A 16,099-nucleotide genomic window follows, 5' to 3' on the forward strand; every position below is an offset into this window, starting at 1 on the left:
AAACACAAAACAGCTGACCGAATGTTGCACCATTATCTTTTACCAAAAATGAGGAAGGATAAGAAACGCCGGTCGATTAATGTTGAAAAAAGTTTTAAAATAATGATTAATTAATGGTATGTATAAATATTTACTTTCGCCAAATTGGCAACTAAAATATTTGTTTGCCGCAGTATTGCCACCTGGTTGGATAATTTTTTATCTCGTCGAATATTTAAACAATTATAAGAAGTATGTGTATATGTGTATGTATGAGTACTGCCGCTGGGATATGCGGGACAAAAGCGACTACAAATTGATTTATAAGCGAAGTTCTATTTCTCAGAACACAAATATTTGCATGGAGTGATATAAATTCATTATATAAAATGTGTAATTTAAAGCGGCTTTGGATTGTTTTAGTAAGTGCTACATTATTGTATGCAAATGCAATTGGCATTGAGGAATATGAAGAAGTTCAACAAGATAAGCAGATGCCTGCTAGGAGGTCTTATAACTACTCAAATGTTGTGCTGCCCCGCTCGACAGTTGGATTGCTTTATCCCCGCGAATCCGAGACGCGGGAAGTACGTTCGCTAGATGGTGTGTGGCAACTAATCAAGAGCAATGCCAGCGATCCGCTGCAGGGAATACGAGAAGAGTGGTACAAGCAAACGCTCCGATCAACGGAACATGAAATCATTTTAATGCCCGTGCCCGCCTCCTATAACGATGTGACCGTAGATCAACAACTGCGTGATCATGTGGGCACCGTGTGGTATGAGCGAAACTTCTTTGTGCCCAGTTACTGGAGTAAAGATCGCGTACGAACGTGGCTACGTTTTGGTAGCGTTCACTACCAGGCGGTTGTGTGGATCAATGGGCAGTTGGCAATGCGTCATACCATTGGACATTTGCCCTTCGAAGAGGAAGTGGGACGGTTTATCAATTACGGCAATGAGAACCGAATCACTGTCATGGTGGACAATCGCCTGGGAAATCGCTCCATTCCTCAGGGTCAAGTGACAAAGCAACCCGCTGACAATGGCGTCGCCTATGTCCAGTCATACACATTTGACTTCTTTAACTATGCTGGCATCCATCGCTCCGTGCATCTTTATACTACACCGGAAACTTACATCAAAGATGTGGAGCTGAAAACGCAGATTGGAAACCAAGAATTGGGTCGCATCGACTATCGTTTGATGATTGGCAACGGATCAGTGTCCACTATCAAAACTTACTATATGTTGGTGCAATTGCGGGATCGAAATAACGTTGTGGTGGCCCATCAGATTAATCACAACTTACAGAATGGCACACTGCTCGTACCCAAAGTGAAGCCTTGGTGGCCGTTCTTAATGCATCCGCTGCCGGGTTATATGTATACCCTAGAGTTTCAACTGAAGGTGGACTCGGAAGTAGCACCGTTGGATGTCTATCGACTGCCCGTTGGAATACGCAGCTTAAGCTGGAGTAATGATAGCTTAACCCTCAATGGCAAACCGCTTTACCTGAGGGGGTTTGGAAAGCACGAAGACTCTGATGTAAATATAACTATTTATATTGGTATTGATGTATCTTTTTTGAACTGTATTCCCTTTTCATCTTTTGACAGATTCGTGGCAAGGGACTGGACAATGCTGTGCTCATGCGGGACTTTAATCTATTGAAATGGGTCGGAGCCAATGCCTATCGCACATCGCATTATCCCTACTCGGAGGAGTCCATGCAGTTTGCCGATGAACACGGCATCATGATTATCGATGAGTGTCCCAGTGTAAATACGGATTTGTTTGAGCCTCAGCTATTGGAGAACCACATGTCCGCCTTGGAACAGCTCATACATCGCGATCGCAATCACGCATCAGTGATTGCCTGGTCAATAGCCAATGAGCCCCGCACCAAGAAGAAGTCAGCGGAGGCCTATTTTGGGTAGGTTTAAAGTTTAAATAAGTTGTAGCTAATTAATCATTTGTCTTTACCCCAGCGCATTAGCCAACTATACGAGGAGCATTGCCCAAGGACGTCCACTAACCGCCGCCAGCAATGTGGATCCACCAACGGCCTGCATGATGTCGCAATTCTTGGATATCACGGGCTTCAATCGCTATAATGCCTGGTATCACAATCCTGGTCGCACTGATATGATTGTCCACTCAATGTATGACGAGGCCAGAAAGTGGCACGAACATTATAAAAAACCAGTAATTGTATTTGAGTATGGTGCCGACACAATGGAAGGATACCACAGCGTAAGACGGCGCAAACAATTGAATTAAACAAAGACTAATCGACATTTATTTACAGTTGCCAGCTTATATATGGTCGGAGGACTATCAGACGGAGCTGTTCTCTAAGCATTTCCAAGCCTTTGACAAATTGCGTCAACTTAAATGGTTTATCGGCGAGTTTGTGTGGAACTTTGCCGACTTCAAGACTGAGCAAAGTGAGAAGGTAGAATTGAATTATAGTACAGAATTGAAAACATTTATTTTATTGCAGCCTATACGCGCGTGGGTGGAAACAAGAAGGGAGTCTTCACGCGCAATCGTCAGCCCAAGGATGCAGCTCATCTCTTGCGACAACGTTACCACGCCATTGCATTTAAACTGGACAACGCCAGCTTGCCAGCTGATCTCTTTAAGTATATTATTGACTGGAACTGAGCACATTCCATACAGTATCAACTACTACACTTAACCACATAATGTATTACACTATTCCATGACCGTCGTGTTCTGCACCCGTGCAATAATAGGGTCATCCTATTCGGAACAATGCCGACTCTTAATTAATTTCTGTTGAAATGAAATAACCAAATATACATAAAAGAGAGTTTCGCGATCTTTAAGCAAATAAGTAATGCTGTAGCAAATTTAAGTAAACATTGATAAACTTTGTACGAAACGGGGAATAAGAAATTTATGACTTGCTTAAGAGGACCGCTGATTGGGTGGGTCTGTTGTGAGGGGAAGTACCAACCACAGTGCTCAGATAAAAAGTGCCCAGCGGCAATTTGTATAAATTTGCGGCGATGTTCATTCAGAGTCCAGTGGATCGCTGACTTTTGCCAAGATGTTTAACTTTATCGCTGTGCTCGCTTTGCTCATATGCGTGGGAGCCACTGGTGTGCTTTCCTCGTCGAATATGACGGTTTATATGGAAGATTACATTCGCTTGAATCAACGACAGTACGAGGCCAAGGTTAAAAAGTTTGAGGATGAGATTGCAACGTTTCGGGAAACATATGGACGAGAATTGCGCGCAATTTCTGTGCAAGCGGATTTGCTGGAGTTGAAACTTAATGAGGCTACAGAACGACTGCGTCCGCTGGAGCTCATCGACTCCTGGCACAATCAATGCGTGCAGAACTATTCAACAGCTATTCCTACAGTTGCCACAGTGCGAGCTGCTCTCACCAGTTGCTCGACAGCGGCGCAAAGTAATCTTAATGGTCATCTCCAGAACGCGCAGAATACCTATAACAACCTCAAGGCCTATCATACCACCAACGTGAAAAATATGCTTAACGATTGTGAGAAACGGCATCCCGCTTCCCAAGAGAACTACACAAGTTGTGTAACAAATGCGGTGAGTAAAGAACGAAAGGGAATCAATAGAATTAAGATCCTTATACATGTTATAATTCATAGATTGCCACGGCGAATGTGAATACGATAGCTAACCAGAAGAACTTCATCACGTATATGGAGCAAGCCGAATGTGGAGCGAAGTCACGTATTACACAGGCCTGGGAATGCTCCTATACCACAGTGCATAACACCATTTCTTCATTGAGCATAGCGTTGCGGCTCATCGATGATTGCATTGCAAACAAGATGTCCTGTGCCTCAGTGTCCTGCACTACGGGTTGTAAGAATCGCATGATTGTTAATCTAAGCCAGGCGGATTTCCTTAATACAACCATAAACAATCCTTTCGTTGGACTTAGTTCAAAGCTTGGTTGTCTGGAGATAAAATTCAAAGATTAAAATCCAAATATTGATTTAATTTTATTTGCACCACCATTTATAAAATCAATAAATTGTCATGTATTATAATACTAAACAAATTAATTTGTTTCAACTTTTTAAAAACTGCTTAGAGCTCAATCGCACTTCTTGCTTCAGTGAAGCGCTGCTTGCCACATGCATGTACTGCTTGATATATAATTGCACTGCTTACATGCACACTGCATGAACTTATTGCCATCCACATGCACTGCTTACTGCTTGCAAATATTAACGTTTAGTAGATATGCATTGCATAGTAATGTTAGTGAACACAAATTATTTTTTTTCATTATTGGATTAGGAATTAATAAGAAAATTCATTCAAATGTATCATTAATATAGCCGTGAAACTGTAAAGTTGTTCGGTACACGGGCTGCTGGTCAAACAATTAACAAAAAACTCTACGCACATTTTTTACTAGATCGACCTTATCTACATTTAAGATGTTTCGGTTTTTGCTCTAAAATATTCAACCGGAAGTGATTCTAGCTGCCTGTTGCATTCACTTACATAGATAATAATACCCTTTACACCAGTTAAGAAGAAAAGAAGGCACAAACATGCAGGGTAAAGCCCCTAATGCATCATGCATTTATCAAACAAAGGAAAGAGCGATACTTACAGAAACCCCCTGGATGAAAACCTCTCGCATTTATCAAATTTCTTTTATAATTGAAAAATTCCCCAGAAGAATAAAAGCAATTTGTCACGGTTGTCTTTTACATGTTTCGAATAATATTTCAACAGCTGAAATTCTCACAGACAAGAGGCTTTTTGTAACATAAACCAAATCCAAAATTTCTACCTGCATTCGAATCAATACGTATAAAAATTTCAAGGAGCTCGTGCCGTGAGAATTTTTGGCTTAATTAGTGATTTTCTACTAGGATAGCAGAAATATCGATTGGATGTCAGGCTGTTTTTTCGGGGCTGGATATTTGAACTCTTATGAAATCTTTGCATCTTTTTTATGGATTCACGTGGGATTCTTTTTCTTCCAAAGATCGTTGCGGGAGATTAAATTCCTTCGTTTTTTTGACATTAGTAGCACAGCGTGAGAACAAAATCTGAAACATCCACAAGGAGATAATATTTGGGACCAGGCCAACAGACTAACGTAGGCTAGAAACCGAGTGGTAAAATTAGAAAAACCTTTGCATTTTTTGTCAATTAAAGTTAATTAAGTGTAATAACAGGAAAGCAGTATAGTCTGCATAGTCTTTGAATGTTTTTTAGCGATGGCAAGAAAATCACCACCAAAATGGTAATGCACGTTCTTAAGGTTTCCTTGAAATAACAAAAGAGATTTATTACATTCCTCTTTAAACAAACACTTCTTACAGTTAGCAGGCGAACATCAGCAGTAACAAGTAGTGTATCCTGAAGTTGTCAAAAGAAACTCTAAGGAGCAAATTAACATTCATGGAAGACAGATGCCAGATCGTAGCGTCTTCGGTGGTAATAGGCGAACAGCTCAGTGAGAGCATCAACCTAAGTAGCAAGAAATTCTACAAAAGGTTTCAAGTTGTCACACAAGACGAAGGGTGGATAAGTAAGAGCATTCAAAGAGAAGCAGACGATGATTTCGTTGTTATGGGTCGCACACAAAACAGGTAGCATTTTCTTCAGAATTTAATTTTGAATGCTTAATAGGCGCACAGTAAAGATTTGGAACCCTTAGCAAAGCAGACAAAGCGTGTGAAAAAAGAGGAAAGAAATTAAGCGTGGGAGATCAATAAGATCGGTTTAACGGACTGTGGGAAAAGTAACGTATTTTCCCATGGCTCCTATCGATAAAGATCTCTCCCAATGGATTGGTAGGATTCTGTGGGAACCATTCTATTGATTTACTTAAAATTGTAACAGGCGAGCAGACGAAATCGTAGAGCTAGGTTCCCACATTAAACCGAATTCGAAGAGATCCTCTAGCGTTGTCCGTTACATTTAACGGATGTGCCGGGGACTCGAAATGGGATTGCGACTGTGACTGGGACTGGGACTGGAATTGGGAGTGAGACAGTCAATGAGCGGCTGCGGTTCACTTGTGTCAATAATGTGTGGGAAAATCGTGGCCAGCTGCCGTTACAACGAATAGCACAAATAACGAGCGTGAGAATTTTTCACGCTCATTGACAACTGGCAGCCAGGTAAGCAGCAGTCGCCAGTAGGTTGACGGCGAACTGGAATGCGGCATGTGGCATGCGGCATGTGGAATGTAGCATGTGCTGTGCAGCTGCAACAATACGAATAAACGTTTAAGATGCGAACGAAAGAACAAATAAATACAACAACACACTTGTAGATTAACGACCTTTTTTCATTTCTCAGAAATCTTCGAAATGCTGCCGCTGCTGGATAGACAACTTGATCTTGCCTGATCCATGCATGCCACACGCACACACATTTAGGGCTTAGCTGTATCTTGAGACTTGGTCTTCAACCCCGAAATGCGTGCGAGTTTGTTGTGAAGATGAGCTACCTTTTAAGATTTCTGCTTGCCTGTGTGCACTCAAGACGTTTACAAGCATCAAATTACACAAGAAGCCGTGGCACGTGCCACTGCATCTTGCAACCCCGAAAATAAGAATGTGTGGCAAGTTCTCTGATCGACATTCCTGTGTGCCTGTGCCTCTGACAGTCAATTTGCGATCATCAGCAAGATTGTGAACAAACTTAATAATAGACTCACTCGATCATTGCCTCGATCAATGTCACGCCGGCATTTAAATGCTAATGAATTTCGATGTTTGTCACGATAATTTCATGTTTTTTACCAGGCCAACAGCTGCCACAGCCGGCGGCAAGTTCTAAATGAGCAGCAGCGAGTAAGTGCCCAAATAACCAACAACCACCACCACCAAGGGCGTTCCCCACTTAATTGACTCAAGCATGCGGTGAATCATAATGAATGTATTGAATTACATTCAAAGAAAGCAGCAATGCGGCAAACATCGAGACCGAACCCAGCGAAGCACTCATCCAGACATTTACTCAGACATACAGCGACTACACTCCAGATCCAGACTTTGACTTGCTGCGTTTGCTGTGCCCCTGGGCTCATTTCACGCTTTATTAAAATTAAACAAACAGCAAACGACTTTTTCTTCCCACATGCAAATCGCCATAACAATGAAAGAGTTGAAAAACTGTAGCATTTCAACAGGAGAACAGCAATGGCTTTCAGTTGTCGTGCTGAAGTCATGCTGAAATTCTGCTTGTGTTTCCTCACTTCGTCCCGTTGCTGATTACCTGTTCGAATTCAATTAGAAAAGAAGAAAGGAAAAGAAAGAAAAGAAGGTGTACCGAAAATAAAATACCCTGTAGACAGAAGAAGAAAATTGGCTTAACAATTTTCAAGAAATATTCTATTAATTCACATAAAAGCAAAACAGATCAAGAATTTAATTTTTTTTATTTATTTATTTACTTAAATTGGCTATGAGCAGTCTTCGTTCGAAAGCATTTCTTTTAAAATGTATAGTAATAAGATAAAATAATAAACTCGCAAACATTGTTAATTGTAAAAAATTTTTTTTTGATTGATTATCATTTTATTAATGTTAATCATTGATATAAAGATACAAATATATTAGCAATAATAAACAAATACTAATAGCAATAAAACACAAAAAATAGTTTTCACAAATATAATAATTAATAAATAATTCTTATGGTATAACATGGTATAGTAGTCATCCGGTGAGTCCAACTAGAAACTACATTAGGAGCTAATTTCAAACCTACCTTTAGTTGAGCATCACCTATTGCAAAGTGTTCAGGGTATAAACCAACAAGCGAGTAAACAAAAGGAAACGATCATTGGCATTTAAGGTACAAACCAACTCCGAATAGCCTGCGGTTTCAAAATGCAATCAAGCTGATCGGATGACGAGGTGCTCAGCATCCAGCGAAAGCAATCAGCTCAGCTCTGAGTTTAAGCGAAGGAAGATACACAAAGCAACAGATCAGCGATCAGCTACCTGCTCGACGGGTAATGCGTGTCGCAGATACACACTTGGGATAAATGATTGCCCTTTCATGTATATATGTATGTGCGAGATGTTTGAGATCTTGCATCTTGAGCGACTGTGTTTAACTTCTGTTTTCCCGTTCGAATGCTACAGTTTAAGCCTTTGACCCTTTCACTTCTTGATGCACATACATTCAATTAAACAACAATAGAACTCATTATGTAATGGATCAAATATCAGATTAAGATTTAGATTTTCTTCAAAATCTTTTCATTGTTAAAACGCACTGATGCATAATTTAGGAACAGGTTTACAGATATTTTAGGAAGATGTTGGGTATCTTTAAAATTAGGAATTAGGATGGTCACCATAGATCACCAAAGTCAATGAAGCGCATCAGGAAAAATCTTGTTAACAGGTGTTCAGCAAATAAAACAAACTTCGAGAAAGATTTCCTTTCCTGTTTTTCCTGATTGATTTTCCTTAAATCACTGATGCGTCATCGGTTCCATAAAGTCAACAGATGAACAGCAATAGCAGCAAGAAAAAGGCAGAAAATTCTTTTAGGAAAATTCAAAAAGGAAAATTTGGAAAGATGCTGGAATCAGTGAAGCGTGTGCAAATCAAAATTGACAACAGGTGAACAGCATTATTAGTAAGTTTTTCAGGAATTAATGAAGGCGATCTTTTTTGGTAAATTATGGAAAACTAGGATAGATCTTGTCAGATGCATTAAAGCGTGACCAAATCAACGAATTCAACAGATTGACAGAAATAATAGAAGATGTTAAAGGATCAAATGTGGTTGAAGATAATAAATAAATTTTGTTTGAAAAGAATGATGCTGTAAGTGGAATCAGTGAAGCGTGACCGAATCAATTTTTCCAACAGGCTGTCAGAAATTCTAGAAAGTGTTTTGAAAATGAGATAGAGAACCTAAACACAGCAGGTAGCACTTCTGACACCAGCATCCCACACCACTCAACCGAATCCAATTTTGTAGATTTCCCATTACATTTTCCAAGAAATTGTGTGGTACCCCAAAACTGTTTGCATGCGGAGACCCTAAAGCCACCTGCAGCTGCATTTCGGTTTGAATGAGAAAAATCACTGCTACACTTTTACAATCCACCTGCTGATACTTGCTGCTCGCCTAATACAATGTTACACTTCGTTGCACTTCAATGCATCTCAATTTATTCATCATTTATCACCATGACAATGGTACGAGGTGCATTTTCATCACTTGTGAGATGAATTTCGAGTTTGAAGTTTTCGAACTTATCAGACAATGGGAACATGTAAATATGTCGCATTTCAACAGGCGATCAGATTCGTCTAGTCGTAACTTGGAGATATTGCAGTTGAGATGCTGCACTCAGACTGACGTCTTCCACAAAATATCGAACCAAAGACTGCCTAAATATTATGCTGGTCTATTCCGAATTCGACAAATAAAACAAACAAACCGATTATCTATGCTTAAAAGAGAGGTGGAGACAATAAAAGAGAAAAGGAAATAATCTATACATATACATAGATATTGTGATGATCGTTTGAAGGGTGTTATTTTTGTATACCCGGTATCCAAATACATAGTCAAAAGGTCTTCTGACGGTTTGAACTTATATCTACTGCAATAAACTATCTGTCTGGGTTTGACCCTTGAATTTTTAAAATTTACAACAAAAAATGTCACTCTAGTTTAAATTCAATATTTCAAAAATCATGCATCGTATTTTATTATTTATTTAGATTTTTTCGTTTGTTTTTACTTAACATTAAAAATTTCAAATGTATTTTTATTGAAGCTAACAATATACATTTAAAAGTCTATCCTCTATAGAAACTGCAGTAAATTATTTCGAACTTCCAAAAAATATTGAATAGTTGCATTACCGGGTATCTCGTAGCTGCATGCCATTCTTTGATTATTATTTAAGTGTCCACTGATCTTTACTCCATGATTTTCAAAGAACAATTCCTGCAGGTAGCAAACAGTCTCTGGAACATCTAAATCTATTGATCAATATCTACTTTCTTTACGTTATGTGACCCTATTGAAATTAAATTAATTAACTAAACAACAATTCGTTCAAAAAGTTAATAAACAAATGTTCGGTTTCAACCACGATTCAAAGTATAAAAATGTATCAACGCATCAGAAATTGACACAGACCATAGCAAGGCGTCACGGGCGTGGAATCACATCATAGAAAAAGTTAAATATAGTACGTATTGACATTGTGTGGGGTACAATAGGCCAAAAAATTTCCCAGAGGATGCAACGATGCATTGAAAATTTAGAGAGACGTAGATACACAGATGAGCAGTCTTCTGCTACACAATCTGTTCGCCTAGTCGCTTGTTACACTTCGTTACACATGGTTAACAATGGGTTCACATTATAATGATGCTGCAGGTCACAGCAGGTCAAGTGAGGCACAACTTGCTCTCCCACGTTGCATTTTACTATAGGAGTACTAGTTTTGATTGCTGAGCGCCTGCTACATCGCAAGACCTTGGCTCCAAATTTTTTGTTGCGAGATGTGGAGTCAATGGAGATCCAATGTCTTAAGAAATTGTTTTTCTTTATTTTTCCTGCAAGATCATTGTCGAGCATCTCAAAGAATGTGGTTTCGGGATCTAAAACACTTTTTACTTTACCTTGCCCACTTCATTTGCAGACATAACAGACTTCACATAAAAAAAACATTCTGTTGTTTAAAATGTTAATAGCAGAGCTATCTTATGTTATTCTTGATCTTACCAGTTGAGATTTTATTTTGTATTATTTTTGCTTTAAATAAAATTATAAATCTTTATTCACAAATAACTACTATTGTCTTTATTTTTATTTTAATTATTTATTATATTATTATTTATTTTTTTGACTAGAAAATAATTTCTTTAATTTAATTATTTTTGTAAGTGCTAAAATAAAAATAAACAGTTTACTAATATAAATAACATTTTGAATGAAAAACAAAATTTCCCAATTTTGGTAAAACTTATAAAAGAGTATTTTAAAAATAACAACTTATTTTTTTAATAATAATTATTTACAGTTTAATTTAGAGAAATAAATTTATTTTTGGATTCAATTTATTTGTCATCTTTAATACAATGAGTTTTCTTTTCTCTTACCTTTAATTTAAAGTCAACCCAATTTAAACAAGCAGATAAGCAAACTACTCAACATAAAACATATAAAAGCGAATTATTGCCTGCCAAATTTGATCGCTTTCGCAAATCGTTTTTAGGTCAAATTTTAAGACATTTGTCCATTTCTCCCGAACAAAACGTGATTTTAGCGAATGCTTAGCATCAGCTGGGTGTAGCCGTGATCGTCTAGTGGTTAGGACCCCACGTTGTGGCCGTGGTAACCCAGGTTCGAATCCTGGTCACGGCAATGCTGCAATACGCATTGTCACGGAACCCAGTAATTTTTTTTATTTTTATAAATTTTATTTTTATTCTCTTCTTTATTACTAACTTTAACTTTACATTAAAGAATAAAATTGAATGAATAAACGGCAAAATCCAAATTCACATTTTTTGCGTAATTGACAACACTTTCACCGCAGCTAACTTTACACAACAGCTGATTATTCATTTATCGTGTTTTAAATGTCTTTATGTATGTATTATATGAATATTCACACTCTTGTCCCTGGTTTTAGATTAAAATAAATAGAATTCTGAAATAGCTGCTTACTATTGTTCATCAGCAACCAATTGTAGATAGTTTGTAACTAATAAACTAAATAGAAGTTATATTTAGACATGTTAATCCCAACTGTTTTCTTCAAAATACGTACATATTCATCAAATAGTCTTCATTTATGAGAATGCGGTTTATTTTAAAGCCATGAAAGAGTTTTCTTTATTTTTCAAATCATATATATTTTTTAAATTCAATAAGTTCGTGTGATACATTTAATAAATTAGCAGATATTTTATAAATTGCAGCTATTTAATTAAACTTTAAACTTTCCAGTGAAATGCATTGTAGCTTGTTAATTCTGTACTTTTCATTTAGCGAGTATAGTCAAGCGTTTAAGAGAATATCAACATAATTGTAGAGGATCCTTTTACTCTAGCATCCAGCTTTTACATGAGTTTCAGCGTTTCAATTGCGACGGCAATGCGATCAATTTCTGTACGGGATTCCGTGAGCTTAGTCTCATTAGCTGTTTGTACCTCGGCTGGCACCTTTGTGGCATAGTCAGACGCCTGCATGGCTTGAGTCAGCTTGCCAACAGTTTGTTCCAATTGATCGCGTTTCTTGTTCAGCTTAGCAATTTCCTTATCGGCCTCAATTAGTCCCTTCAACAGCAGATGCACTTCACATTGGCCAGACACAGTAAGAATGGCGCAACCTGCTGGCGGTTGTGTATCGAACGCCACCTTGGAGCAGTAGGCGATAGTGGACAGATCGCTACTATAACGCTGTAGTATCGCCTTGGGCGCATCATCGGTGCAAACAATGTAAGCCTCCGTCTTGGTCTTATTCGGCAAATTGTAATCTGAGCGCGCGGAGCGAATGATACGAGCTGCCTTCTGCACGAATTCTACATCTGATTCAATTTGGGTGCTGCGCCACGAAGTGTTAGCTGTAAATAAGATTAAAATGCCGTTAGAAATTAGCAAACTTGGGTAAAGACTTCATCACTTACTGGGATAACTGGATACGCAAATGCTTGGGGTGCGGTCAGCACGTGGTAAACGTTGAAACAATTCCTCGGTAATGAAGGGCATGAAAGGCGAGAGAAGACGCAATCCATAGTCCAGGCACACGTATAGTGTGCGTCTTGCAGCCGCCTGCTGCTCGGCACTGCCACTTTGGAAGATGGGCTTGAGGCACTCCAAATACACATCGCAGACATCATAGAGCCAGAATGCGTAGCAAGCGCTTGTGGCAGCTGCAAAATCGTACGAATCAAATCCTGTGTTGCAAGTTTCAATGGTGGCTGCCAATCTTGACAATATCCAGGCGTCCATTTGATTTGATTGATCATTAAGTGTCAACTGTGTGTCGTAGAGCTCGTCGCCGGTGAAGTACAGCAATGCGAATTTGGTCGCATTCCACAGCTTGTTGCAGAAGAAACGATATCCCTGAACACGATTGATATCCAGATTGATGTCGCGCGCCTGTGTGATGTATGCGCAGAGAGCAAAACGAAGCGCATCGGATCCACATTCGGGAATACCCTGTGGGTAGTCTTGTTTCTGACCGGCCTTGGCCCTCTCGATCTCACGCGGATCAAGATTGGAGCCAATGAGTTGCTCGTGCAATCCTTCGAGTGTGATGCCGTGTATCACATCCATAGGATCGATGACATTGCCCAATGACTTGGACATTTTGCGTCCGTGGGCATCACGCACCATTGGATGCAGGTAAACCTCCTTGAAGGGAAGCTTACCCAAGAGTTTTTGGCCGAAGAATACCATGCGTGCCACCCAGAAGAAGAGAATGTCATGACCCGTCTCAAGCAGGGACGTTGGATAGAATGCTTGCATATCGGCAGTGTTGTCCGGCCAGCCGAACACAGAGAATGGGAAGAGACCGGAGCTGAACCAAGTGTCCAAGACATCCTCGTCCTGTTGCAGTACTATCTGACTGGCATCTACGTTGAAGCGTGCAGCCGCCTTGCTGAGCGCCTCCTTTTCACTGCGTGCCACAATCCAGTACTGCTCATCGTCGGGCTGTCAATATATTGAATCAATGTGAGAAGGGTATCTATATGGGATTCTCAGGAGCTACTTACCGTGCTAGCTTTGATGCTTGCATCTTTGAAACTGACGTGATAGGCGGGTATACGATGGCCCCACCAAAGCTGGCGGGAGACACACCAATCGCGAATACCGTCCATCCAGTGATACCAAGTTTTTGTATGATGCTCAGGCACAATTTTCAGCTCGCCAGAGCGCACAGCTTCAGTGGCAGAGGCTGCCATGTCTGAGCAGCTGACATACCATTGTGGCTTGATCAGGGGCTCAACCACGTCCTTGGAGCGGCTGCAAATGGGCACCACCATTGCATTGTTGAGCGTCTCGCGGTACAGACCCAACTGCTTGAGTTTCTCGAGGATCTTCTTGCGGCAGTCGAAACGTTTGAGGCCAGTGAACTCGCCATAGTCACCAATGATGAAGCCATCGTCATTGAAAATGGTGATAAATGGCAGATTGCAACGCTTGCCCACTTCGTAGTCATTGGGATCATGGGCAGGTGTAATCTTCACCGCGCCAGTGCCAAAGTTCTGATCAACAAACTCATCACACACGATGGGCAGTCTGCGATCACAGAATGGATGAACCACCTGCTTACCATGCAGATGCTTGTAGCGCTCATCCTGCGGATGGACAGCTACAGCTGTGTCACCCAACATAGTCTCAATACGAGTGGTGGCCACAATGATCTCCTCGTCGCTGCCTTCCACTTTGTAGGCAAACTTGATAAGTACGCCGAACTCGACCTTCTCCTCGTAACCAGGTATGGACAGAAAGGTGCGTCCTGTTAGTTCCACTTTGTCCACTTCGATGTCCGAAATGGCTGAACGCAAAGTGCACGACCAGTTGACCAAGCGCGAACTACGATAGATGCTGCCTTCTTCATGTAACCGCACAAAGGCTTCAGTGACGGCACGACACAATTTGGGATCCATGGTGAAGGCAACACGCGTCCAATCGTAGGACGAGCCCAGCGCCTTTAGCTGGTCATAGATACGACCGCCCTTCTCACGACGCCAATTCCAGATACGATCAATGAACTTCTCACGGCCAAGATCGTGACGTGACAGACGCTCATCACGCCACAGTAACTTCTCGACCACCACTTGAGTGGCAATACCTGCATGATCACAACCAGGCACCCACAGTGTGGTGCGTCCTTTCATGCGATGATAGCGAGTAATTGCATCCTCGATAGCATTGGTAAGCGCATGGCCCAAATGCAAAGATCCAGTCACATTTGGAGGCGGAATGACCATAATGAAGTTGCCATTCGGATTGGGAGAATTGATCGACTCACGCTGGAATATATACAATATTAGATAGTGAATTTAATGGGATTGACTTCATTCAATCTCTTACTCCATATTCGGGGGGTGAAGAAGCCTTGTTTCTCCCACCAGCTGTACCACTGAGCCTCCACATAGCGTGGACTATACGCATCCGGCAAAGCACCACTGATGTCCTTCTTATCGCCTGGGGCTGTATTGGCCGTGTAGATAGCTGCCTCCTTGGACTCTTTAGTGCGTTTCTATTAGACAAGAGCAGAGCATTAACTTTCACTTACTTCACTGGTTAAATTACTTTTTTGCAAACTTTCTTTGCTTAAGCATTTCGGGTATAACAATAGTAACATTCACTTTTAGTTATCTTCGTGACACGAGACTAATTGTTTTGAATATGGAGCAAGCGCACGAAATCACGCGAGCAGCTCAAATTGCACACGTTTACTTTTATGACTCACGAATGTGTGAAATACGATTTTGTTGCAACAACAAATAACATAACCTAATACATAGCAGCACTGCATTTTTTAGATCACAGGACGCATTTACCTCTGGTTTTTCCTTTTTCTCGCCGGCTGCTGGTGCTGCAGCTGCCTTTTTGTCCAATTTCGCCTGCAATTTAGCTAATTTCTCAGCTTTCTTGGCCTCCTTTTCCAATTGTTTGGCTGTCTTTGGTGGCTCGCCATCACCGGTCGGCGTCTCCGTGCTGCTAGGTTGCTCTTGCTCCGACATAATAGTTCAGGTCTACAATAAAGCTGTCTCCGTTTGAATTATTTGACTTTACCAGGCCGATGCAATTAATTCCATTGATGAATAAATACAATAATAAACAACTCACTCTCAATCAGATGCGCCACAGATGAAAACGTGTGCAGTTGTGTGACCACAGTGTGGCCGTCAGCTGATTTTTAAATATCCCACGCATTCACTTTCATAAAGGTCACACTGATGCAGATATATTTTCCCAATGTACTCATTGAGTTATCGATGCTTGTATTGTGTTATCGATTTGTTATGATTTTTTAAATATAATGTTTGATCACATTTTCCAACAAAGATCTATTATTATATTTTTAGAAAAACAATAAATTTGCACATATTTTTGATGAGCTT

At 40.2% G+C, this 16,099-nt stretch overlaps 3 protein-coding genes and 1 non-coding gene across 4 annotated transcripts; 3 read left to right on the plus strand and 1 right to left on the minus strand.

The window, feature by feature from the left end:
- Positions 1–181: 181 nt before the first annotated feature.
- LOC133842247 (beta-glucuronidase-like) lies at positions 182–2,923 on the plus strand. Its single transcript, XM_062275282.1, has 5 exons — positions 182–1,526; positions 1,598–1,914; positions 1,970–2,234; positions 2,290–2,428; positions 2,485–2,923. The coding sequence occupies exons 1-5, from the start codon at positions 369–371 to the stop codon at positions 2,646–2,648; spliced, it is 2,043 nt and encodes a 680-aa protein (XP_062131266.1). The 5' UTR covers positions 182–368; the 3' UTR covers positions 2,649–2,923.
- A 97-nt stretch (positions 2,924–3,020) lies between these two features.
- On the plus strand, positions 3,021–4,054 carry LOC133842249 (uncharacterized). The gene is made up of 2 exons (XM_062275283.1): positions 3,021–3,573; positions 3,636–4,054. The coding sequence occupies exons 1-2, from the start codon at positions 3,058–3,060 to the stop codon at positions 3,972–3,974; spliced, it is 855 nt and encodes a 284-aa protein (XP_062131267.1). The 5' UTR covers positions 3,021–3,057; the 3' UTR covers positions 3,975–4,054.
- A 7,253-nt stretch (positions 4,055–11,307) lies between these two features.
- Positions 11,308–11,379, plus strand: Trnah-gug (transfer RNA histidin (anticodon GUG)). The gene has a single exon. It is a non-coding gene; the product is annotated as a tRNA-His (tRNA).
- A 468-nt stretch (positions 11,380–11,847) lies between these two features.
- LOC133845349 (valine--tRNA ligase) lies at positions 11,848–15,960 on the minus strand. The gene is given in 7 exon segments (XM_062279798.1): positions 11,848–12,583; positions 12,647–13,676; positions 13,739–15,001; positions 15,063–15,074; positions 15,076–15,231; positions 15,536–15,730; positions 15,825–15,960. Coding segments are annotated over 6 exon segments (3,147 nt in total). The 5' UTR covers positions 15,719–15,730; positions 15,825–15,960; the 3' UTR covers positions 11,848–12,080.
- Positions 15,961–16,099: the final 139 nt, after the last annotated feature.

The sequence above is a fragment of the Drosophila sulfurigaster genome, chromosome 3 (genome assembly GCF_023558435.1).
Source record: "Drosophila sulfurigaster albostrigata strain 15112-1811.04 chromosome 3, ASM2355843v2, whole genome shotgun sequence".
NCBI lineage: Eukaryota > Metazoa > Arthropoda > Insecta > Diptera > Drosophilidae > Drosophila > Drosophila sulfurigaster.